This window comes from Diplotaxodon limnothrissa, linkage group LG3 (assembly GCF_057381915.1).
Source record: "Diplotaxodon limnothrissa isolate DT_005_m linkage group LG3, D_limnothrissa_male_GT1.1, whole genome shotgun sequence".
Lineage (NCBI taxonomy): Eukaryota > Metazoa > Chordata > Actinopteri > Cichliformes > Cichlidae > Diplotaxodon > Diplotaxodon limnothrissa.
This window is the reverse complement of record NC_140598.1, coordinates 58452414-58477800: the sequence shown is the minus strand read 5'-3', so window position 1 is coordinate 58477800 and position 25387 is coordinate 58452414. Positions and strand designations below refer to the sequence as shown.

The 25387-nt window shown below is 44.1% G+C and overlaps 1 protein-coding gene across 1 annotated transcript in view; it reads left to right on the top strand.

Annotated features, from left to right (window-relative positions):
* Positions 1-25387, top strand: part of col25a1 (collagen type XXV alpha 1 chain) — a 155930-nt gene that overhangs the window by 99262 nt on the left and 31281 nt on the right. Inside the window, exons 5-11 of the mRNA XM_085350983.1 lie at positions 6274-6300; positions 9081-9107; positions 14441-14500; positions 16177-16293; positions 17386-17421; positions 23549-23575; positions 24826-24870. Of these exons, the coding sequence (XP_085207109.1) occupies positions 6274-6300; positions 9081-9107; positions 14441-14500; positions 16177-16293; positions 17386-17421; positions 23549-23575; positions 24826-24870 (339 nt within the window). The remainder of the gene's footprint in view (positions 1-6273; positions 6301-9080; positions 9108-14440; positions 14501-16176; positions 16294-17385; positions 17422-23548; positions 23576-24825; positions 24871-25387) is intronic.

The window sequence follows — 25387 nt, the reverse complement described above, 5'->3', positions numbered from 1 at the left end:
ACTTGGTTTATTTTTGAATTGCTATTTTTACTCTCACTTAATCAAACCACGTGCCACAGATAGCTGCCTCGCCCTAAGCCTCGTTCTGCAGGGGGGTTGGTTCCTGTTAAAAGGACGTTTTTCCTTCCCACTCTCACCAAGTGCTTGTTTATAGGGGGTCTTCTGATTATTGCGGTCTTTTCCTTATTTGGCGCTACACCAATGAAATTGAACTCAAATTAATTTAAAATACCTTTGATAAGATGTGGGGAATGATCTGGTTTTGGGTTAAAAAATGCACCTTCATAATGTTATTGTCATGAACCGAAGTTCCGAGCGCAGGCAGGACCCAGTAGCAGAACACACACACTAGGGTAGGAGCGAATAAAGAAAGTAATTTTTATTGCAACTAAAGGTGTCCCGTGAGGGTAGCCTGAAAAACAACGTATGGAACCAGAAGAAACCGAGGGACCGCGCAGGGAACGCCGAGAGCGGGGCTGTGAGAGGCTGTAAAACAAAAAGAGAGACAGATTACTGGGGTGCGGAAAAAAGGCAGCATACGAGGGAAGGTGGAGTGTGCGTCTCACGGTGATAGCCGGGCCGAGTGAACCAGAGGGGGGTGGAGCTCCAAAAGGGGTCGAGACGGCGAAGCTGATGGTGAACCAAATCTCAGGCGGACAGGTGGACAGGCAGGTGGCTCGAAAACAAAAACACGCCGAGTTGTGATCTGGGTACACAGGGAAAAAACAGTGTTAGGTCCGATGGAGAGTTTGTCATAAGAGTTCTTTTCCCGCAGGCGTACGTTACCGCTGAGAGGCGACTACGGACTGGCGTGGAGCAGCAGGTAGGGAAGGATTAAATAGTCCACCTGATGATCGCCTGGGATGGGATGCAGGTGTGGGGTTAGCAGCCACGCTCGTGGGCGTGGACATCCCAGCAGCACCCCGGACGCCGGGCCGCGGACCATGACAGTACCCCCCCCTCAAGGGTCGCCCCCAGGCGACCGGCCGGGACCCCGCCTGCGGAGAGAAGCACGGAAAGCAGAGATGAGACGAGGGTCCAGAATGAAGGAGCGCGGGACCCAGAGGCGGTCCTCGGGGCCGTACCCCTCCCAATCCACAAGATATTGCCAGCCGCGCCCGCGCCGGCGCGCATCCAGGATCCGCCGGACCGCATAGGCCGGATGGCCGCCGACGAGCCGGGCGGGAGGAGGGGGCTCGGAAGGAGGGCACAGGGGGCTGAGGCGGACCGGCTTAAGTTGAGATACATGGAACGTGGGATGCACACGCCGAGAGGCCGGAAGCCGGAGCCTGACCGCCACCGGGTTGATGACTCGGCCCACTTCGTACGGCCCGATGAAACGGGGAGCCAGTTTGCGGGACGTGCCCCGGAGCGGGATGTTCCCAGCAGCCAACCAAACCTTCTGTCCCGGCTGGTAGTCAGGGGCTGGGGCGCGGCGACGATCGGCGTAGTGCGCCTGTCGTTCCTTTGTGCGCAGGAGGGCGCGGCGAGCGCAGCGCCACACACGTTGGCAGCGCCGGAGGTGATGAGGGGCCGACGGGACGGAGAGGGACAGGTCCTCTTCCGGGAAGAGCAGAGGCTGATACCCGAGGGACGCTTCGAAAGGAGACAAGCCGGTGGAGGACGAGGTGTGAGTATTGTGGGCGTACTCCACCCAGGGCAGGTAAGTAACCCAGGAGGAGGGGTTTTGACTGGCTACGCACCTCAGCATAGTCTCCAGCTCCTGATTAAGGCGTTCAGTTTGCCCATTGGATTGCGGGTGGAAACCGGAACTCAAACTGACCTTGGCGCCGAGAATGGAGCAGAAGGTCCTCCACACTTGTGAGGTGAACTGGGGACCGCAATCGGAGACAATGTCCAGGGGAATTCCGTGGAGCCTGAAGACTTCCGTGACTAACGCTTGGGCAGTCTCAGCAGCCGAGGGCAGCTTGGCTAGCGGGACGAAGTGGGCGGCCTTAGAAAACCGATCCACAACGGTGAGGATGACACATTTTCCAGAAGAGGTGGGGAGACCGGTAACAAAGTCGAGCGAGATGTGAGACCAGGGCCGGTGGGGAGTAGTGAGTGGGTGGAGCTGGCCCATGGGATGTTTCGTGGATGATTTATTACGAGCGCAGACGGCACAGGCAGACACGTAGTCCCTCACGTCCCGTAGTAGCGATTTCCACCAGAAGTGTCTGCTGAGGAGGCGCGCCGTTCTGCTCACGCCCAGGTGGCACGCGAATCGTGCTGTGTGGATCCAGTGGATGACTGCTCCCCGGGCGGCGGCGGGAACGAAGCGCCGTCCTGGCGGTCCAGTCCCTGGGTCAGGGTCCCCCGGGAGCGCTTGGCGAATGGTCTCCTCAATCTCCCAGGTGAGAGCACCCACCACGCAGGAGGCAGGCAGGATGGTGGCGGGGGGGGGGCGCCTCGCTGTCGGGGGAATACCGACGGGAGAGCGCATCGGGTTTGATGTTTCGTGACCCGGGACGATAGGAGAGTGTGAAGTTGAAGCGGGCGAAGAATAGGGACCAGCGAGCTTGACGGGGATTTAACCTCTTGGCGGTTCTAAGGTACAGTAGATTTTTATGATCCGTCCATATAACGAAGGGCTGTTCGGTCCCCTCCAGCCAGTGACGCCATTCCTCCAATGCGAGTTTTACCGCTAGGAGTTCCCTGTCGCCGATGTCGTAATTCCTCTCCGCGGGGGTGAGTCGGCGTGAGAAAAAGGCGCACGGCCGGAGTTTGTTCAGGGGCCCAGACCGCTGGGAAAGAACCGCCCAGACTCCCGCATCAGACGCGTCGACCTCAACAACAAACTGTTTAGAAGAGTCAGGATGGGTCAGAATGGGTGTGGACGTGAATAATCGCTTCAATTTAGCGAAGGCTGCGTGGGCCTCAGGGGACCATGTGAAAGACACCTTGGGTGAGGTGAGTTGGGTGAGAGGCGCGGCCACCTGGCTGTAGTTTCGAATGAAACGGCGATAAAAATTCGCAAACCCCAAGAAGCTCTGAAGCTTCTTTCGTGTCTCCGGAACCGGCCATTCCAATATTGCTTTGATCTTCACCGGGTCGGTCTTCACCTGCCCACCAGCGAGGATGTAGCCCAAGAAGGAAATGGATGAGGCGTGGAACTCACACTTTTCCGCTTTTACGTACAGTCTATTTTCGAGCAGCCGTTGTAGCACGCTCCTCACATGGATGCGATGGTCCTCGAGCGTCTTGGAGAAAATCAAAATATCATCCAGGTAAACAAAAACAAACACGTTCATGAAATCCCGTAACACGTCGTTGACTAGGGCTTGAAAAACCGCCGGGGCGTTCGTTAACCCGAACGGCATCACCAGATATTCAAAATGCCCTAGTGGGGTATTGAAGGCGGTCTTCCACTCGTCGCCTTCACGTATCCGTACCAGGTGGTAGGCGTTCCGCAGATCTAGTTTGGTGAAGACCGTAGCTCCCTGGAGTGAGTTAAAAATAGAACTAATGAGTGGGAGGGGATATTTGTTTTTGACGGTGACGTCATTCAGCCCCCTGTAATCGATGCACGGGCGGAGCGTCCCGTCTTTCTTTCCCACGAAGAAAAAACCCGCAGCCACGGGAGAGGATGACGGCCTAATACGTCCTGCAGTTAGCGACTCCTGGATGTAATTCTCCATGGTTTCTCTTTCGGGGCGAGACAGGTTGTATAATCTGCTAGAGGGCAGCGATGCACCCGGGAGCAGATCGATAGCACAGTCATATGGACGGTGAGGCGGGAGTGAGAGCGCCTCATCTTTACTGAACACCTGCTGGAGATCGTGATAGTCGGGGGGCACGGAAGAGAGGTCCGGCGCGGGTGGCGGGGCGGGCCTCCGTTCCGTTGAGGCGGAGGGAACGGCTGACCTCAGGCAGTTCGCCAGACAAAACACACTCCAGCTCGCGATACTTTTTCCGGCCCAATCTATGTGTGGGTTATGTCTCTGTAGAGTTCTTTTCCCGCAGGCGTACGTTACCGCTGAGAGGCGACTACGGACTGGCGTGGAGCAGCAGGTAGGGAAGGATTAAATAGTCCACCTGATGATCGCCTGGGATGGGATGCAGGTGTGGGGTTAGCAGCCACGCTCGTGGACGTGGACATCCCAGCAGCACCCCGGACGCCGGGCCGCGGACCATGACAGTTATAACTTCAGTAATGATGTAACAATAAAGAATATCTATTTAAACCCCAGGATGACACCAACTGGCCCAACCAACACCTCCAGCTACATTATCCTTATTTATTCCCAGTTATCAGAGCTCAACATGGGCTTGATGAAGTTTCATTATGTTGCTCCACATTCTGGATTTATTGTGTTGCTACATCATATAATGCTGCAATTTCCCTTCATTTACACATAATGTGGCGCACAGCAAATCAGCCTGGTAATTATCTGCGCCAACTGCATGTGTTAGTGCCAAGCATCATACGTTAAACAGGCTTTTGTGAAACGATGCAGTGCTTATATTTATATTTCTTTTTCTTCCAGCCATTTGTGTTTGTAGTAATGTCAATGGCCTCCCATTATCCAAAGGCAATTTCCTCAAACAAATAAAAGAAAAGAAAAAAGAAAAAACAAAGTTTCACCAATTTCCTTTAGCGGCCTTCCTTTTTGAGGAAAACATTGGAAACTTATTTAGCCCCTCTGGAATGCCTCAGCATCATTATAAATGTAAAAGTCACATTTGATTCCAATATTCTGCCTCTTTATTCCTCCCCAGGGAACTGCAGTCGGAAACATTGTTTTCCTAATATTCCCATTTTGTATTTACAAGTGTGTTGTGCCTCTTTGCACGGCTGGTCAAGGAACAGCAGGAGCACGTCCTCAGATGTTTGTGTCTGGATTACGGCCTGCGCTGAGGCTTGAGGAAGCCTCGTATTTAAATAAATGGGATGATGCACCGCACAAGCTTGATGTGCAGGTTCACAACCCCCAAAACCAAGGCAAATTAGCCCCTGTGCAGATCCAGTTGGGACTGCACGAACTACTATACATAACTAAAATGTTACAGACAGTTAAATAAGCATCAAAAATAATATCCAAAGGCAGCGAGCAGGGAGAAACCTGGCTATGGCTCTCTTACCTCTCAGCAGTGTGGCAGAAATTGGCTGAGGAAAACTGCTGAATTACCTCTGGAGCATTTCAGTTTTAGACTCTGCTAATGTGTGCCAGCGCAGTGGAAGCCCAAGCCTGCTATTCTGGGTCACTGGTCCATAGACTGAAAGGAACAGCATCCAAACACAGGTTTTATACTAATATCATCAATCTATGGATTAGTGTCAGCATATTTTTGTATTTGGAAACAAACAGCGTTAGAGCAGGATTAGCCTGGAATGCTAACCACTACAGATTTTTGTGCTTAATGCTAAAACTACTCGTGAACAAGTTGTTCCTTTTACCTGCATATCATTTTGTGGTTTTTAAAGATTCTGATCTGTTCTCATATTCACATTTTATTTATGGCCAGTGAAAGCAAATAGGATTTCTTTTGTAAGTGAAATGCAGATTAATACTGGCACAGCAGTTTCTCCAGGAGCTCAGGAACATTGTTGCTAAGCAGGTGGTCAGTTAGTTGATGATCTAATACTTGATGATCAAATGCCTGACCTCCCAAGAAAAAACCCAACATACTTCAGCATTCAACTTGAATTTAAAAAGAAGAAGCAGTTTTTAACACGTACTCGTTAAGCTCAGCATGTGGATGCACACCTCATTGTCAGATCCTCTCCTTAACTCCACGATCTTTTACAGAGCCCACCCAGGAGGTGCTGCCTGCCGACTGACGGATGCTGGAAGCTACCTCACCAAAAAAAAAAGACGTAGTCCTCTTTTTCAGGGCACATTTTTTTACAACGTGCCTGCCAATACTTGGTTGGAGATTGCTGGATTTGATCCTCTAAGTAAACATGGACTTGATTTGGGCCTGTTTTAGGTTTTAATTGTATGTTTGCATAAGCCCTGCTGCCTACAGTGCACTGTTTCCCAGTTTGTGACAGCGGATTTTAATCAAATCGTGAAAGATGTCAGAAAGTACACAAAGTCAGTTTATTAATCTTTCAGTTGTGTCTCACTTCTTGACGTTCGAGCCTCGCTTAGCGGCTGTGTTTGTTTTTTAACGTGATTGGTCACCCCGGTTTTAAATAGTTTTGTTATATTTCCAGACAACATCATGATTGTCTTCACAATTACAAGTGACTTGGAACATAGTTTCTTCGTTTTTTTTATGCTGTAATAGTTTGAACAATCTGTTTTTTCTCTCTCTGTCTCTTCATAGGGCCCTCCTGGTCCAAAGGGTGAAAAGGTGGGTAACTGTATACTTTGGTGTTTTTGTTGCACAGTTAATATGAAGAAATACTGACATCCCACAGCTTTTTTCTTAAGAGTCTAAAGGCAATGAAATTCACCTAGTTAGCTATGCAAGATGCTCCCCTTGTGTGCAGCATGAAAGCCTACATATACTGCACTGGTTGGTGCTGTTCATTGGAAAAATGCATCAATGCAGCAGCCATACTGTGCAGTTGGAGAACAACTCCCAATGCATGTATGGCGACTGAGGCAAAAGATCTATACACAATAAATAATTAAAGCAATCAAGAATAGCTTCATCTTCAGTGGTTTGGTTCATATTTATTATTGGAGGTTAAAGAAATGCAAACTTTCATATCAAATTGCTTCATCTTATGTTGGAAGTAGCAGCAGGATTTCTTTCTAAATACAGTTCTGCAGCTTCTTTATGTGAATTGATAAGATATCTCCCTCTTTGAAACCAGTTTTGTGCTGTGTGTCCTGAAAGAAGTCCTTCCACTCCCCTCTCTTTGGGAATCCACACACAAAGACAAACATTTTTTTATGCATTTGTAGCTCCAATTATGGCGCATGTCTACGCTAACTGTTACTGTAGGGTGGGTCCGTGTCAGTGCTAAGAAACAGATCATTTAGGATTACATAACACAACACATAAAGCCTCAAATTTCACTGACAGACATCATTGTCAGAATCTTAACGGTACATTCAATGCTTATGTTTTTTTTTTAACATAAGCTAACATTTACTTAATTTTGTGTAAGTCAGATCAAAGAGGACCTGATTTATTAGCGCAAACTGAGTTTTAGTGCAAAAAAAGGTAATGTTGGAATTTACAAAGAAAGCGCCGTGACAACATTGCGTGTAACAGGTGGGAAACCAGCTCTAAGCTCACACGCTACCCATTTATAAATCTGGCCCTTAATGTTTAGTCAGCTTAAAATGATTGTGAAATCAAAGGAAAACTCTTGTATTTTACAGAGGAATAGATCAGAGTTTATAGTCAGACCTGTACACATGTGGTTTCTGGGCTCACATGCAAAGCTAACGGACTCATGCTAGCTTGCAATTTACTGTTGCACAGAAATTAAATGAATTTTCTTGAAATTTCACATGTATATCCTTAATATCCAATATCTTTGCTTTTAGTCTTCACGTGGATAATTGGTCTGCACCATTCATCATCTGCTTCTTTCATTTTGCATTTCCACTTCATCCTGACCTTAAGTCCTAGTATTGAGATTAGCCTGCAGTTCACAAATCTATAGCACAGAGCATTAAAGACCAGAAGTTTGAGCCCTCAGTTGAAACCCCTTAAATGCCTCACTGAGCACTCCTCCATAAAACAGCAGCTGAGCATGCAAAATAACCGCACAGTTTCTTTATAAGTCTGCAGGACTCGGGGACAAAATGTGGGCCTGAGGAATTTACACCAGAGTTAAAGTCCCTGAATTCACTTATAGAAAAGGGAACTTTAAAGTGCAAACATCTAACGTGCTCCTGAGGAAGATTAAGACTTTAACAGTTCATTCATCAATAAATGATTTATGCAGTGACTTGGGTAATATCACAATAAAGGACTGCTGTGGTGTACAGCAGAAGAAATACAGTGAAATGGTGTGAAAGTAAGGTCCACATACTGTGGAGACAGCTTTTTGATTTGTAGATAGAAACTGATGATTCTTATTTGTAGGTGAATTTTTAATGAAAACTGTAATAAAAATAAAAGCATGAATGAAAGCCATATCCTGTGTTTCCTGGTAGAGCCACTGAAACCCCGCATACTGGGTCTTTAACACAAGGAAAAGTAGAGTGCATCAGATTGGCTTACAACAGCAGATTTATGATTTTTGAGGCTGATTATGATAATTGTGACTAACTATGTTCCTGCTGATGAGATGCATGTTCATGCTTCTCATGTGAACCACTTCATCTGCAGTTTAATGAAATGAAAAACAACTGTGTGCATTCTTCCCACCCAAGATGAATAAACCGTTTTCCCATTAAATCTGTTTTTTTTGGAACAAGGGCCCAATGAAAAATTACAAAAAAATTCCAAGAGATGTTTTATTTGAAATTTGTTCAGGCATTGGATGGGAATTGAGCACAATTCCCATCCATGTGTGAAAGATTGGTCGGCTCATTTTACCGATGTGGTGAAACTGTAAACTGAGCCAACAGGAGAGCGACGTGCACCAAATGAGATGGTTTAAGGATGTTCGCTTACCCAATTCTAGACAGATTACAGTTATATTTCACTGTCTGACATTTGGTCCGCCACCACTCGTTTCAAAATAAAATAATAAAAAACTGAGTCTAAACTTTGCTTTTGTTTGGGCTTTTACTGTAATGTGATAAAGCCACAATCGACCATGCTGATCGATTTGAAACCAAATGTTTTCTGCTTGAGGATTGCGCGCTCTCTCTGCAGGGATCTACCCCCGAAAAGGGCAGAAAGCCATCTGAGAGATCTCTGGGGCATAAAATCTGGCACGGCACCCACCAAACCTCACACCACCGCTCTCTCCCTGTTCTGTCTTTCATATCCAATCCATGTCAGTCCATGTTATCATAAGTGATTTTACTCCCAACCACAATGGATAGTTGAGGGTTCCTGCATTATTTTTCCTTATCAATGTGTTCTGAATTATACCGCTGTAATTTGGGTGTGAGTCTCAGCTCGTCATTAGCGCCGCACTTTTGTATTTATGCGTGCGTGTTCGGGTATTTGTTTGACCCTTTCATTTGAAGACAAATTCTTTTTCCTTCTTTCCGCAGGGGGATCAAGGCGACCAGGGACCACGGGTATGCGGTTTGCTCTGACTTCTTGTGATTAGCAGATGAATGTGACTGTGTGTGTGTGCGTCTCCCCCAGCAGAATTGTGGGCAAAAGGTTTGGGATGCATGAAATTCCTGGGATAGTGTTCTTCCAGTGTGGCCAAATACAACAAGCATTTCAGCACTGCTTATTTCCCCATCAAGAAAGGGCAGACGAACGTGCAAAATATTTTGGGAAGCATAGGGTGGTATCCTTTTCAAGATGCAGAAATTTTTTAGATTTTTTTTTACCTTGTGTCTCTAAATTAAATATGAGTACAAGCCTTTGCACACCAGCTGAAGAGCTCTGCTTAATCTCAGCAATAATCAAAAGCCAACGAGCTCAGTCGCTATAATTACTTGTGATTCACTTCAGTCTTCAAAGTGACATGGCATGTTCAGAACTATAATCATTTCCAGCTCTGCCGTTTGACATTTCTATAAAAGTGCTGCTTCTAAATGATGATAATGTGAGTGCTTTTCCGTGCTTGACAGACTCTGAAATTAATTACTCTATCTCCACTTAGCAGCTAGGGTAGCTCTCATTTTTCTCAAATAACGGTTAAAAAAAACGAGCCCTCTTTGAAAAGCAGGCTGCACAGGTTTGTTTAAAGTAGGCTGCATTAACCGAGGGTCCCACGTGCACGAGTCCACTTCTTCTGTATCATGTGGAGTCAGTAGTTTTGAATCCCGGTGACTGATTTCTTTAAGCATGGCACAGCAGGACAAGAGTTTGTCTTGTTTCAGTTTCCCAAGCGGGTGTGATCCCAGTTCATATTCGATGCCCACCCAGACGTTAGTCAGCTCCCCTCAGGGCTAAAAAAGCAAGAGATTGTCTTGTGATTTGAATGACCTTTTCTGGGAAATTCGATTAGTGATAGATCTAATGTTACACATGGGCACTCTTCAAATTACAGTCAGGTTGTAGTTTTCCAGGTGGTTTTCCATTTTTGCAATATCTACAAAAACCAAAAAAAAAGAGAGAAAAGAGATGAAAAATATAGTCATATCCTCAGTTAGTTTTTGGTTCAATAAAAGACATTTCATAATAATTATAGCTGCAAGTGCCATAGTACTGAAACTCACAGGAAATGTCTTTAGTGGAACAAAATGTCCTCATTTGGATAGGATTTCTTGGTTTTGCTCCTAATTTGTAGCCTTTTAACCTCGGAAGTGGAGCCATCTGTCACTATCAGTTAAATGATTTATGTTTTGGAAACAGCAGTGTGGCCGGTGGAGTTTTCACAGGTCCTATTTGTCTTAGAGACTACATAAACAAACTGTCCATTTCATGAAAGCGTTTCATTAACTCCCGGTTATGGCAAAACTGTCCCCTAACAGGTACAAATGAACACGGTGTTGTAGTCATATGTGACGGACTGCAGGGGCATAAAAGCAGTCCAGGTCACGGCTAAATTGTATTAACTTCCCAGAGCAGCATATTGACTTTGCACATTAGATTAGTAGGTAAATGTAGTGTAGCGGTATTAGAAGGTTTTCCTTAATAAATGAAGGCATAACAGGACGAGTACTGCCTGACCTTGAGTCCATCTATCAGGCTGGAAGTGAAGCCAATTTCATGCCCAGTATTGACTGCGTGCAGGGAGTTGATTAAAGCCATATGGAGATACGTGTATACAAGAGAACATGTGAAGAGTGTCCCGTATGCACCAGTTTGGCAAATTCCCTTCAAATATAAACAGATTTAAACTTAAAATAACTTTTTTTTGGTGTGTTTTCTTGTAACATCAGGGGATCAGTTTAGAGTCTGATCCTCTGTGACCAAAGACGGTAAGAGATTCGCCATGTGTCCGAGAGAATTCCCTCACAAATGCCTACTTCCTCTGCCTGTTTCACGCATATCACAGTCAGCCATTTGTCTGCCCTGAAGGTCAAAGGTCATCTCCAAACATCAGAGGTTAACCAAGCAGCAAATAATAAATCGGCCAGCTTTAACAAACAAATACACAGCCAGCTCTGGAACTCCACTTTTAAAATACAATTAACAGGAGTTAGTAGCTATGCATATCACCGAGAAAGGTGTGTGGTCCTTTTGAGAGATGGCACCAGCTACAGCTGTCAAGCAAAGGTTGAACAATTCCTGGGTTCACTGAAGGGGGGAAAAAAAATCTGAAAAATTCCCAATAAACTGCCCAAATGTGACCGATGTGCAATATTCTTCCAAAATAAAGAGGCCACGATTATATAATTTCCAGGATTTGACTTTTTAGTCATGAACAAAGAATTATTTTCAGTGTATTTGTGCATGAAATCAAAAAAGCCTTCAAATGAATTTCGCTCGAGATAAATTCGATGTATCCGATTGATGCCAAATCTGAGGCTTCAGATGAATGTGTTATTACACACTTAAATGTATTAAAGCCATCTGTGTACAGAGCTGGTAATTCACTCCATATATAGATATTCAGAAAATGCCACAGCCTGTAGTCGCTCGGGATGTTTTGTGTGTTTGGTGTGGTTGAGGAGATGCTGGATCTGGCCAGCGTCCTATAAATGAGGATGCCTGTTGGCCTCGTATACGGCTTATTGTTTACTACAGATCCCAGTCACCTCGCTGCAGGCAAATACATGGAAACAAAGCTCCTTACCAAATAACCAACATCCGTTTCGGTTTAGCAAAGCAAAACAAGGCAGTCTGCGAATGGTTAGGATTCTCTGTCAACCACCATGTCATTATCATTCTCACATATTGACATCAGCTTGGAGGCAAGAGTAAGAGTTTACCCACACCTAGCCAAGCTTCTCTGCCTTTTAACCTCCTGCACAGAAAGCCTGAATTGTGTTTTAGACATGGTTGTTGTCAGAATGGCCACCACTTTCTCTTCGTTTGTCCCGTGCTGGCGTCTGAGAATGACCGTACGGTTTAAATTCACGACTCTAGAGACATCCCAGAAAGCAGTCGCATGTGCCAGCCTGCACATGAACAACACTACATTTCATGCCTTGACTTTTTATATTCTCTATTCCCACTGATCATAATCCAGTGCTTGCTTTCCCTCTTTGTCCTCGAGACATTTGAAGTTGTAAATAACATTTGAGGTTGTAAATAACTTGAAAAATACTTGCGCTTCAATTCCAGTTATGCACAGCGTGGCTATTGTATACAGTGTAAGAGTATCCACTGCTGTGCTCGGCTGCAGGCCTGAATTAAATTAGCCTGCCTTGAAACCCATATTCTTAATGAGCCATGCTTTTTGATTTATCTTTAGAAATCCAGAGGGACGGCACAAAAGCCATGTTTGGATAGGACAGATTTTATCTTAAACTTGAATATATATAAAGATTGATCCCTTGCAGGCCATGTTTATGCTACTATGCCAGTCTTTAAGATATGTTTTCATCATTTCATTCAGGCTGGTTATTTCTGACATAGCAAACCTGCAGGATAAGAGGATAAACAAGTGAATATGCAGCGATTGTGCAACCAGTGTGTGGTCATCTTTTGGTGCCATTTTATAGTTTTATTATTAAAGAAAAACTTATTTATATCAGCACCACACTCCTTTCAGTTACCCCTTCTAAGACCGCTCAGGGTTTCACCGTTTGCACAGCAGTTTTAGTTTACAGTGATACACCAGCTCACCTTGTACAAGTTGATTTTTTAAGTAGGGCTTCCATGTCACACAATGCATAAGAAAGGCAGGCTTTCATTTTTTAACTAACAACTGCTACAATCTCAAATGAGGCATATTGATCAAGAACTGGTTAAAACTACTGACTCCAGCATGTTATTATCCAGCTGACTTAGTATGAAAAAGAGAAACATTTTTAAAAATTGGGCTTAAATACATACTTAATCTCTGCCTATATAATATCATAGCTAGGCTAGAAGTCCCCTAATATAGCAATCCTCTCTTTAGCATTTAGCTGCTTTAAACATAAAAATAATTGCTCATGGCTTCTTGACATATGAACTTTCTCATATTTCAAAACATATGTTTTCCATTTGAGTAATAGGAGATCAAAGTCTTTAAGGAAGAACAGGATCCGATGTGTGTGGCAAATGCTACATTTTGGCTAATGCTTGTTTTTTGGTAACATCTCCCAAGTGCAGTAAAGGACTTGAAATATCATAGAAACAATTGGGACATCCAACAATCTAGTTGTACAGTGTAAACTGTAAGCAACAGCTGCAACGCTGCAAATTTACGTGGGTAGTTATATACATTCAGTCAAAGAATAAATAAACAATTAAAGCAAACTTAGTTTAAAGCTAGGTTTTTTAGCCAGTTAGCCAGACATGCTAACAATTCTAGTTCATGTCAGTTCATTGGTTCACCCCATGCCCTGGTGAATTTAGGTGTTAAATCAACTTTCGAGGTTGATAGCATTATAGCACTGTAACATTGATAGCATCATTTAGCTAACTAGCATTTCTGGCACCAGCTAGCAAGGGCAGCAACATTTCAGTGTCTAGTCAACTAGACGCGCGCCTGCCTAGTTTATGACACTTTGAGTGTAAAAGATGATCTGCTGCAGTTTGATAGGCATGTAATAAAATGCAATGAAATAAAAATGTGTCAGCCTATTGATATACCCATCAATGTGATTAAATTTAATGGGCTGCATTTATTTGACTGTAGCATTTGGACAACCATGTTTAGCTGACAAAATGTCAGCGTTTCTGGATTCAGATAAAAGCTCTTCTTTGCAGCTGTAAACTATTGTCATCTTTTAACAAGGAGAAAGCCCGATGTTTTCTTCTTCCCTCCAGTTTTTATGTTTGGATCACATCTGTCATGAAGTTTGTTGACAAGGGAGTTGGAAACCATTTGACTGAATTTCCATCAAACATCTTGAGTGTCTTTGTGTTCCCTGAAGCTAAACGAACAATGCCACTTCTCAATTTACCAGCCTGTTATAGCTCAAAGTGTATTGTATGACTATTATTTCAACAAACGTATAATTGGAAGAAAACAAGAGGAAATGGTTACTTGTGCCATTGCAGCCCACACAGGATGATCCCAGTGCCATTGAACACACAGTTTTATTGAGGAAAGTAAACTTGGACTGTATCAAAGTTAGCTGTTTAAAATAAAATACCTGGTCTTGTTTAGCTTTGAATTTAAATGTCTGGTCCTCAGAAGTCTTTGTTTGACAGTTAACTTTGATGTTGGCTTTTTACGGCTCTTAAAAACTCATATATACATGTCAAAGAATTCCACATATTATATTTCAAACATTTATGAGGCTAGTTAGAAGCAGGATGCTTGTCTCCTTCCTTCTTCAACTGTTTTTGTTCACCCAGTGTTTGAATATCATGCGTGTGTTGTGCCATGTTCTGCTATTTGTCCCTTCAGGGATTGCCTGGTCTCCCTACGCTGGCTGCTTTGCACAGCAATCAGATCCTGACTGTCAAGGTTTGTCGGTGGTGCTGCTGCCTCGCTGCTCAGTCCGACCCCTCTGCAGCACACACTGGAAGTAAATTGTTGGCTGCCTTTCTCAAGGAGTGATGATAGAGTGCACGCAGGAAAAGTGCAATCTAATTAATCACAGCAGGTCAACCATTAGCCTCTTCTCAACACTTCTGCTACTAGTCTTTTCGCTCAAGAGGTTTGTTCTCCAGTCGACATGCTAGGCAGGTCAAGTGAATGCGTTGGCCTGTTACAACCTGGTAATATGCAGGTGACTAAACAGGCAACATCCTGAACACAGAGATGGTTTGGCTTGTGTCCATTGATGCTAAAATGAATTGAAGGAACTCCCAGAGGAATACTCAGTGATGAAGCAAAGTGGCATTTTTTTTCTTAAAGCTCAAGTTCATGGTTCACCACAAATCCTCCGATCCTCTAGCACGGCCTTGGGGATTGTTTCACTGCCAAATACCAATGGACACAAGCAGAATCAGACATGTGCTGGAAAAAGATTAGAAATGAACCTCAACTCAAAGGTTTGACCTCGCTGGTTTCAGTGTGCGCAGCTCTCAGGGTCTGACATAGCAGCAGGCACGACGATGATGATGACGGCACTTTCACAGTGGAGGAGTGATTCCCATTTTTCCAGGGGACTGCGAACTCGCTGTGGCGCGCTCGCACCCCAGAGGTGATAATTATGGGCCCTGGCTCCAAAAAATAAGCCCAGACTTCCTCAGCAAACCACCTCGGTGCTGGAAAAGTGTGGATTTCTCCCACCACCCCATCTGTGAAGGTGCTGGACCGGAGTTCATGAACACAGGCCTTTCTAACAGAATCTGTTTCTTTTTGCATTTGCCTTCCTCCTCCTCCTTCTTCTTCCTCCTCTGGGACTTCATCCTTCTTCAACCTTCTCTCACCTCTGACCTACGACCTCTTGACCTCACACACCTGCTCAGATGGTCTTCCCTAAGATCAATCATGGCTTTCTTTCCGCTGACCAGCAGCTCATAAAGCGACGGCTCATTAAGGTAGTGGGTGTGTCCTCACTCTCTCTGTCCACCGTGCCAAGTCTCACCAAATCACTTCTCTTTGGCCACTTTGCATGCAAGCCTTCAGACAGATCTGTCATAAGCACTCACGCTCCTTCTGTTATTGTTAAAGGAAAATATGGAAACTTCATTTTAAAAAAAGCTTTTATTAAGGTAAAATGAATTACTGTCCTGGCACCACTCAAAGGTTTTTCCCTGCAACTTAGGTTGCAGAATATTTTCATAAAATTTCTTATAATGCAGTATCATAATGGACCACACATTTTCAGTATATTTCCCCTGATTATTGTAGCTCTATACTTGTCAACTTCAAATGGGACTTCTTTGTTTTTTTGGAGTCGTTACCTAAAGCACCGTCCTTACTCAACTCATTATGGCCCTGTAGGATTGCATGCATTTTAAAGGATTAATATTTCAGCTACAAATCATTACGTTGCAGCTCCTCCTAACTTAAGTTGTATGCTAGCTCCAAAAAGCTCATTCGTCATGTTATAAATGGAGGCAGCCCATCGCCACCCACAAGAACATTCCACGACTCTCTCTTAATTATCATTTCACTGTAGTGGCTCCAGTCTCAGCAGTCCAAAAATAACACACCATAATGATTCTTTAATGTGTTATTTCGCCACACAGGGAGATCAGGGGCAAGCAGGGCCACCCGGGCCCCCGGGGCCACCGGGCCCTCCTGGACCGAGGGGGCCTCCAGGAGACACTGGCAAGGATGGGCCCAGAGGTGTGCCTGGTCTACCGGTGAGTACTGATTGTTGCTTGGCATCTGAGAACGTTTGATACTAGTTTTTTTTTCTACTCTATGTATCATTAAAATTTGTTTGGATCAGCAAAATTCTGTCAGCGTATCCTGTAATAAATACTCTGTCATTTCCAGTAAGTTTTAAACAAGTTCAGCTCTGTTTGTGCTTCTATTCAGTATGATTTTGACTTGTTGCTGGGAGGGTTTATTCCAACGAAAACCTTTCTAATAAATACTAGACAAGCTACATTACAATTCATCGCCCTCACGTCTATATAACTAAACATGAATAGGCTCCCAGGAGAAGGTTTTACTGTATAGATTTACAGTCACGTGGTTGTTTTTCATTACCACGTAACATTTTCCATGTTCTTAAGCCTGTCATTGGCATCACGCTAATTTATGTGAACTTTGCCTGTGAGAGAAAGAAGAAACAGAAAAGGCCTGTCAATTATGTTGAGCTATAAAACCTTCTGAGGGATCCAGATCTTTATTGTCTTGGCAGAGATCACAGTAGGAGTGCGAAAATATTAAGTGTTGTTTATCTGGTTCTTTCCAAGTCTTTCCAAAGATGATTTGCAATTCTTCCAGTGGCAGTAGTTGTTGCGTTTTCCCAAGAAATTGGTTTTCTTTTGCGAGGCCGCTTTATTGCTCTTGTGATTTAGGTCTCCTTTCATGAATAGCTCAGGAGGAGCGTCGCAAAAATTGTCCCGCAAAGACGTACCAATCAAATATGTACAAACATCGCTTTGGCATGTTCCTACAGTTCTCTGCTACACCACGAACTGTTGGAACATCGGTGCGATAGACATGAACCAAAAGTCGAAACAAGAACAAGGTTTCTGGAAACATACAGTGCAGGGTGCAGGTGGCACAGCTGGATAAGTGCCTCTCAGCCTACTTGGTGTATGGGCACAATGGCAAGCTCCTCTTTCAGCCTGGCTGCTATGCACCATATATTGGCTATTTGATACTATAATAGAAGGAATTTGAACATAATATGGAGAAAAGCAGCATTTTAAACGCAAGACTTGTTTTAGGTAAGATTATAACACGCTCTGCTTCCATTAACGATTTTATGTTTCTTACAGGGTGATCCAGGACAGCCTGGGGAAACGGGACCCCTGGTGAGTCCAAACTTTGTTTCGAACATCCCCTTCTGTGGCTGCCCTGACACGCTAATTAACAACGTAGCCTTGCAGAATTGTTTAACAAAATGTAGGCGATACGAGTCCAGGGTTTTTCTGGGTAGTTTGACATTTTGAGAAATGGACATATTAAGACTTAGATGAAAAGAATGATCGCTTGCGTGACTTTTCATAAATATGAAATTATTGCTAGCAGTCACTTAGCTTAGCGTGAAGATTGCAAATGGAGCAGGACTGCCAGATCTGGCCTCTCCAAATGTGAGGAAATTGGCCTGAAAAATGCTTTAATGCTCACTAATTGACATGTTATAGACATTCTGAGTTAAATGCATGCAGAAGTCGGAGTGTACAGGGGAGTCCTGTGTGTATATTTCCTTCCTGGAATTATCTAAATGGATGGAGACTCTTTTCTCTGGTTTTCCAGTTAAGCCAGACCCCAAGTTGAATTAGTGTCTTATTTATGATATTATGTGCAGAACTGTCAATGCCAAGGTAATTTTCCAAAGGTTCTCAAGCTTTGGACTGTATTTTATGTATTTATTTAATTATAAACTTAAGTTTTCATTTTATGTTTTTTTATCCGTTGTACTCAAAAGGCTGGAAAAGCCTTTTTTTGTGTCAATTTCTACTGAAAACATCAAAACTATGAAAAAAAAAAAGAAGAAATTATGTAGCAAGTTTGGTTTAATCAGAGCCAAATATGTTTCATATGTAGGACTTCTCAAAGCGGGCTCTGTTGTTCTAATGGCACCATTTGACTGGCAGTGTATATATTTTTCGTGAGATATTTGTGAGATGGTTCATCGATATGACAGCGAATGACACGTTTTATGCTAACTTGTTAAGAAAAAGTTTGTTTTCCCTCACAAACCCTTTGTACCGCATGGACGAGTCGCTGCTCCAGTTGATGGCAACTGGATACCACTTGCGGTGTTCAGCAAATAAAGCACTTGATTAAAGTTTCCTCATAAAAGCTACAACGAATAGGTCAAACCAAATTCCAGGGAGAGCAAGGATGGAAAACGTGATACAAAAAACACTCGATGTCACATCAGTGGATGCGGGGAGTGAAGGGAAGTGAAGCTGACAGAAGAGGTATTATCAAGTGCTTTCATCTCTGACTCCAGCTCCCCTTGACCTTTTCCCCTGTGGAAAAATTTGGTGGGCTGGGGAGAAATGGACAGAGGAAATAATTGAGGCTAGAGCGAAAAAGACGCATTGGGTAAAGGATCCAAAGGTGCTAATCAATCTTAGACGACTTAATGGGCGATCCTCTAAAGTAAAGTTCCCTCCCTCTTTCTGCTTTTTAAGTTACTGTTGCTTTTGTTGGCTTCGTGTTTTATCCCACTTTGGGCGGGTAGCTGTGTAAGCAGCAATGTTCGGTTTGAAAATCCACTCTGTGATGAATTTACACTTTGCGATGGATGTTCCCAGGTGCGCTCACATAAGCCTAGTGTTTGCACAACCTCCGATGACCAATGAACAGAGACTCTCAACCCGTCTGAACGTGAATTAAGGACTGCTTACTGTAACTGCTGAAATGAAGCATCCTCTTTCACAAGTATATACACAGCGTGACACTAATGTACTTTTAACAAGGAGTAAAGTCATCGCCCTATAAAGCAGCGTGAGATGAGCATGTCCCAGCAGTTGTAAAAACATGTGACAGCACAGTTACTGCGTTTGCGGCCTGTGATTTCATGCAACGACAGAATGTTTGCTGCTCCCTGGTAAAAAAGAGCAAAGATAAGATACTGGATTAAAGAGAAGAGTTTCTGTAGCTGATAAACCTCTGGAGAAGAAATAAAAAGACATTTTCCCATCTAAGAGAAGAAAAAAAAAATCCCGCCAGTCCCCGCCCTTGGTTGGCCTGTGCAAATCAATATGAATTAGATGCATAAGCAACAAGTCTCCACTTTGTGCAGCCAGCTGAAAGAATAATCTGTGATTGGCACATCTTGATCTCCACAAGTGAGCCGGAGGCAGGGATTCTGAGGTCACCGCTCGACCGACTTTTGCTTCTTTTGCAGCGCTCTCGGCGCTAGCGCCCACTTGACACAGCTCGGAGTTTTTTTTTTAATGTAGATGCTATTGTTAAAGGGGCAAAAGTAGATTCCAGAGTTTTCCAGCAGCCTTCCAGGACATGTGGTGCTGGTTAGAAGGATTAAGCTCTTGTGGAGAAACAAGGAGGAGGTGGGGGGGGGAGGTGGAAAGAAGAAGAACAAGAAGAAGAAGAAAAGGAAATATTTTCAGGACTAAGTTCAAAATCATCAGCGCCACGAGGTCTCTCTGTGGTAAATTAAGGGGGTCTTCAGCTCTCCAAAGGTGGCTTGCAGCCCCACACTCAGCATTCATCTGGAGCTCAGCTTGTTCAGAACAAAAAGTCCAAATATGTTCCATCCAAAGCTGAGAGAAGCCTCTTCCATCTGCTTTTTGGTGTAATTTCCAATTATGCAGCAGACTTTCACTGATCCCCTTTTGCATCCTATTCATTCCAAAGCTACCCACAATGCACCAGTAGCTCACCTTGGACAATCAATGAAAAAAAACTCCACAGGCATGAATGTAGGGACACATTCGCGCCTCAAAAGCCTGTTCAATGAAGACATACCTCTGATATTTTATTGACCTTGACTGAGTTTTCCTTTGCTGTAAAGCCAAACATGAGGAGCAAAGATGTGAGCGAATAGCTTATGACATGGTCGGGGAAATCAAACAATGTTGTGGGAAATGTGGACAAAACCATTTTAGTGGAACAAATCTGTTTGTTCTTAAAGGCAAATTCCTATTTTTACAGCCTTGGGTCTTATTATGTTGTTAAAACAAAGCACACCTACACTCAGGGGTTTTGTCTGGCATGCGGTTTCGTCCCACGGTGCGAAGTCATGTACGTGAGGTTAATTACAGATTCTAAATTGGCCATAGGTGAGGATGTGAATGGCTGTTTGTCTCTCCCTGTTAGCCCTGTGATGTACTGGCAACTTCTCCATGTGTACCCTGCCTCTCGCCCAGTGGCAGCTGGGGATAGGCCCCACCCTGTATGGTTAAGTAGTTAAGGAAATGGATGGATGGATTGATAAATGAGCCCGCAGACAGGACCATAGCCAGAATGTTTAAAATGCTGAGGTCACTGGATCACATTTACCTGCGGGGACTACAGCTGGAATGTAGCTAGTAACAAAATCCATTACAAAGCCTCTCTTTTCTTCTCTTTGACCCGACTACCACGTAAAGCATATAACTTTAAATCAAAGTGCAGATGTTTCATGAAAATAACGGACATTTTAATCAAATCCTGTGAATCTTCTGTAAGCTACACGTGTGGCCTACAAAACTCATCCATACTGCAAGGCGTGTAATTGTTGTGGAGATATTACAGATCAGAGCCAGCATGAAAATGTGACATCTGTAATATATGTATATAATCTAAAATCACCTGAATGTCAGTGAGCATCTGCCCACTCCAAGTATACTGTGGGGTCAGACGTGGCCCTGAAGTTACGAGCTACTTTTGACATGAGTGCACCAAATGTGGCCCAAATGTCACAGCACATCTGACATCTGGCCCCTCTATTGTGTCCGCCTGTGGCTGAGCTGAAGCAGCCATTCTCACCATGAATCAACATTATCAGTACAGGCCAAAAGAGACCTATACACAACTGTTAATACGGGCCATGTTTGGGCAATACATCCAGTGTTATCTGAGCCTAGATCCTCTAAATAGACAAAGAAGTGGCCTTCACATCCCCACTGATAGCTAAGGCCACATCCATACTGTAGTTTAGAAAGCAGTCTGCTATCAGATGTCTTTTAAAACAGCCTAATCTCAGCGCAGCCATGACAGGTGAAGGTTTGAATGGTTTAACTGAAGCCATTCTGCATTATTGCTTTACCAGGCTACAGTGCTTTCTACAGTGCTTTTGTTTATAGTGGCAGGAGCAATAAAGAGTGATTGAAAACTCTTAGAAAATGTTATGTGAACAGTTTGAATAAAGCACGCCTCCGCAATAAGCACATATAGCTACAACTTAAGGCAAAAAAGAGAAAAAAATACATTTGTTTAAAAGTTTAAATAGTTTATAATAGTTGAAAACTCACAGTATAACTGACACAAAAGCCTTGAACGGAACAAGCTTGAATGTGGAGCCTTTCTGTTCTATGATCAGACGAATATTTTTTATGTGAATGCCACACATTCTGGAAGTCCTTCAACTTTCAAAGGTTCAAGTGCTGCTGATTGAGTGTGGGAATTGACCTGGGAATGGCTTCATTGTTCGCAACGTCCGAATCATGAATGAAAGTACCAAACATTCAGCGCATTGTATTTGTGCTCGGATGCTCGACTTCAATAGGCAGCCTGTTGATATTGCACATTTGTGGAATTTCTTTCCTTTATGAATGCTAAATGAGGCAGCTAAGCCGCTACATGCTGAACATCTGCTATCGTGATGAACACTTTCAGATGGAATAATAATCCTTTTTCACAAAGATCTTTGGATTGTTCTTCCCTTTTCATTTTTCACCAAAGTCAGGATCCAGGGTTGAGAACCAAAGAGCCAAGACTTCCTTAAGCGCTCTTGACTTTCTTTAAAAAAACAAACAAAAAAACTCCTTTTCAGCAGTAGCTTCTGAGTGTTCTCAGATGTAGCCAAGCTAATTAGCACTCAGGCGAGCAGCACATGCTCTCACATACCTAGTGGGTCATAAAGATGTTTACTAAACCCTACTGAGGACAGCTAACAAAGGCTTTTAAAGGCAAATGGGAGGAAAACCTTTTTCTTGGTTGGCTAGGATAATGAAAGTTGTTCATTGAGGTTTTTGCTGTAAGTGCACAAGGAATGCACCATAAATGAGCTGCAACTGTGTGGGCCATTTCTGAAAATGTGAGAACTTGTTGCTACAGGGATTTTAACGGGCCAATTTTGGGGAAAAATGGAAATTGGGAGAGGGAAGTTTTGAGGTACAGTTACTTGGTGATAGCCCGTTTTAACAACAAATACTAAAACCGATCCAACAATCAGCTTATTCGCAGAATTTAATCGCCGTGAAGTCACAAGTAGGCCGACATCAAACCGGGCTTCTTCTTCAGGCAAATTTGCACTGACAGTCTTAACTTTTCAACCCGAACGTGTCCTCGTTGGCTTCTTTTTAACACTCTCACACAAACGTTTTACACACATCAGGGGACCGTATCTTGAGCTTTGCCAGTTATACATCGACGTGAGCAAAGCGAGGAAAAGTTGCTGCTGTAGAGAGCCTGCGGGGCACAAGGTCCGCCTGGCCTTGACTCAGCTGCGAGCGACGAGCCAAATGGCCGAAAGTGTGAAAGAAGCCGGCCAACGTGAGGTGTCATAACAGCCAGGCGTAAAGGTGTTGATGAACTGCCGCGCTGGTGCGATAGCTCAAAAGTCTTTGAGAAACAAGGAAGGAGCTAACTTTCACCCAGGCTTCCCAGTTTCTTCACGATGCGGTCGTGTTGTTTTAGGCAGCTTCCAGCGGAGGAGGCCGACAGCCCAACGCGGCCTCCAGTTTCACTGCAGTAAACAGCAGGTTGTAAATAGAAACTGTCCTCCCAGACACATCGATCCATGATTTAAATCTGCCTTAGAGATGAGGCGCCTTTCCCCCCCCCCCCCCGTTGGCTAACTTGTTAGCTTTGCAAAGCTTTCCAGATATTGGCCCATTTAGGTAATGAACCTCTCTATGTGTTGGACCGTAGACTCGGAATGTAGCGCGGCCAAACGAGACAAGTTTTTACAGTCACTAAAACGAGTAAAGACAGATCAACATAAAAGATAAAACCATAAAAGCTTTTGTTATTCATGAGCTTATTAAAGATTCCTGTTTATGGGTCACTTCAGCGAAAAGAAGGCAGGGAGTGAGCGGATTTTCATTCTTTGCTGGAGAATAAAACAAGGGATTGATTGTGATTCGGGTTCTTCCTGAAGGGTGTGTGCGCGCTGCATGAAATCCTACCACAAGCTCTGCCAGTCTCTCTGCTCTGACCATGTTGGCTCTGGTAATTGTATTATTTCATCTCACATGAACTATTTTTGCTGCGTTTCTCCTGCACTCAATCTCTCTCCGTCTCTCTTTTCATTTATAGGGACCTGAGGGGCCGCAAGGGCCGAAGGTAAGTTACAGAAAATCATTTCTTTCTTCTTGCTGGCATTTCTTGCTTTTCTTAAAGAAAACTAAATGAGATTCGCTGACTTGGTTGTGACATAAAAGTACAAAGGAAACTTTTTTTTTTGTCCCTCTGTTGAATTCTGATCTAAACCAAACTGTTTTTCATTTCACAGCAGCTCTCGTTGCACAAACGGTTGTAAACGTGTTGTTTGATGAGTATGTTTACCTGCATATTAGCGACAGACACTGCGCAGTCATGGTGAATAAACAGGTGAAGTGGGGAAAAAAGGGTGACAGAGAAGGAGAGAGATGGAGAACAGAGAGCCTGGAGCTAAGTGCTGTGATACAGGCTGCGGGTCCCTGGTGGCGCTGATGTGAGGAACAGATGTAAGCTATATCCAGCCATCAGGTAGCTGCCAGTGTTTGTTCAGTGTAACCCAATCAGACACTTCCTGTCTGCACTGTCATCTGTCGGCAAGGCCTCCCGTCGGCGTGGGAGAGGGAGTGTGTGTGTGTGGAGGGGTCAATGATGACACACCACAGTGTTAATGACTCATAAGCCAGGCCCGGAGGCTACTCAATTAGATCTGCTGCTAGTGGAGCGCTGTGTTTAGTAGAGGGGCCGCGTCGAGGGTTATTCAAGTTTCATCAGCTCGGTGACTGATTCGGTGCCACCGCATGACGAAAAAGTCCAGCGTGAACGGTTTTCAACCCTCGACACGATGCTTTCCTGCGACTGTATCTCACATCTCTCAAGCATCTCTGATACATCTTTAAATGCGACCGGTAACTGTAAATGGCTTTTATTATGAAAGTGGTGCAAAAAGCCAACATAAGCAAACCGCGAAGAACAGAGAGCGGGCGTTCATTAAAACACGCTTGGCCCTCAGAGTCTAAACCAACTTTTACTAAGCTGACGCAGTAGATGCGGTAAAATCTCGAGTACATCTGCTGTGCGAAACATTTCTTTATTTCACAGGGCAGTACATTTTCAGTTTGAAGTGCAGCAGGAGTGTCCTCAGTCTTGCCTTCTGGCTGTATTGTCCATAACAGAGCAGATGATAAAATATGACATGCAGTATTTATGCTGGTCTGGCGCAGTAACATCAGAGCACGCCCTGATCAGCGGCAGACAGAACGGATACGCCGCCGGTGTTTATTTACAACCGTTGAGCCGGCCGTGACAGTACGAGCAGCGAGATGGTCGAATGTAATGATGCAAAAAACCCAACAAACTTTGCTTTTATTTCCCAGGGTTCACTCGGGCCTCCTGGCATCTCCGGTGTTGATGGACTGAAGGTGAGCAAACTCATTTACACTGAATTCTTGTAAAGCTCTACACTTCTGGGCTTTTAACTAGTTCTTGCTGACTTGCTGTTGTTTTTATTAGTGAATGTACTTTTCCAAGAGGAAAAAAACACCACTACTAGGCAGCATTATTGTCCCTCAAGACTTTTTATGTGTCCCTAAAATAAAAATATGCACACAAAGTTCAGAGAACCAACATCCATCTGCGTACCTGATAGTATTTTATCATGAAAAGGCTCACTTGAGCATTAATCTTTCGTTAATCTTTCTCCCCATGTGTTTTAGTTTTTTATATAAGAAAAAAAAAGTTCTGACAGTTTCAAACCACTATTTCGGTTTGGGAGAAAACCCGTGGGCTTCTTCTTCAAGCCTTAACCACAAAGTACCGTTCTGGCTGCCTCTGAATCTGTTCACACACTCGGCTCATGTCTGCTATTCATTCTCGGAGCGGATAAAGAAGACGCAGTGCAGGTGTTTCACAATGGGTGGAGGGAAGGAGAAAAAAGAG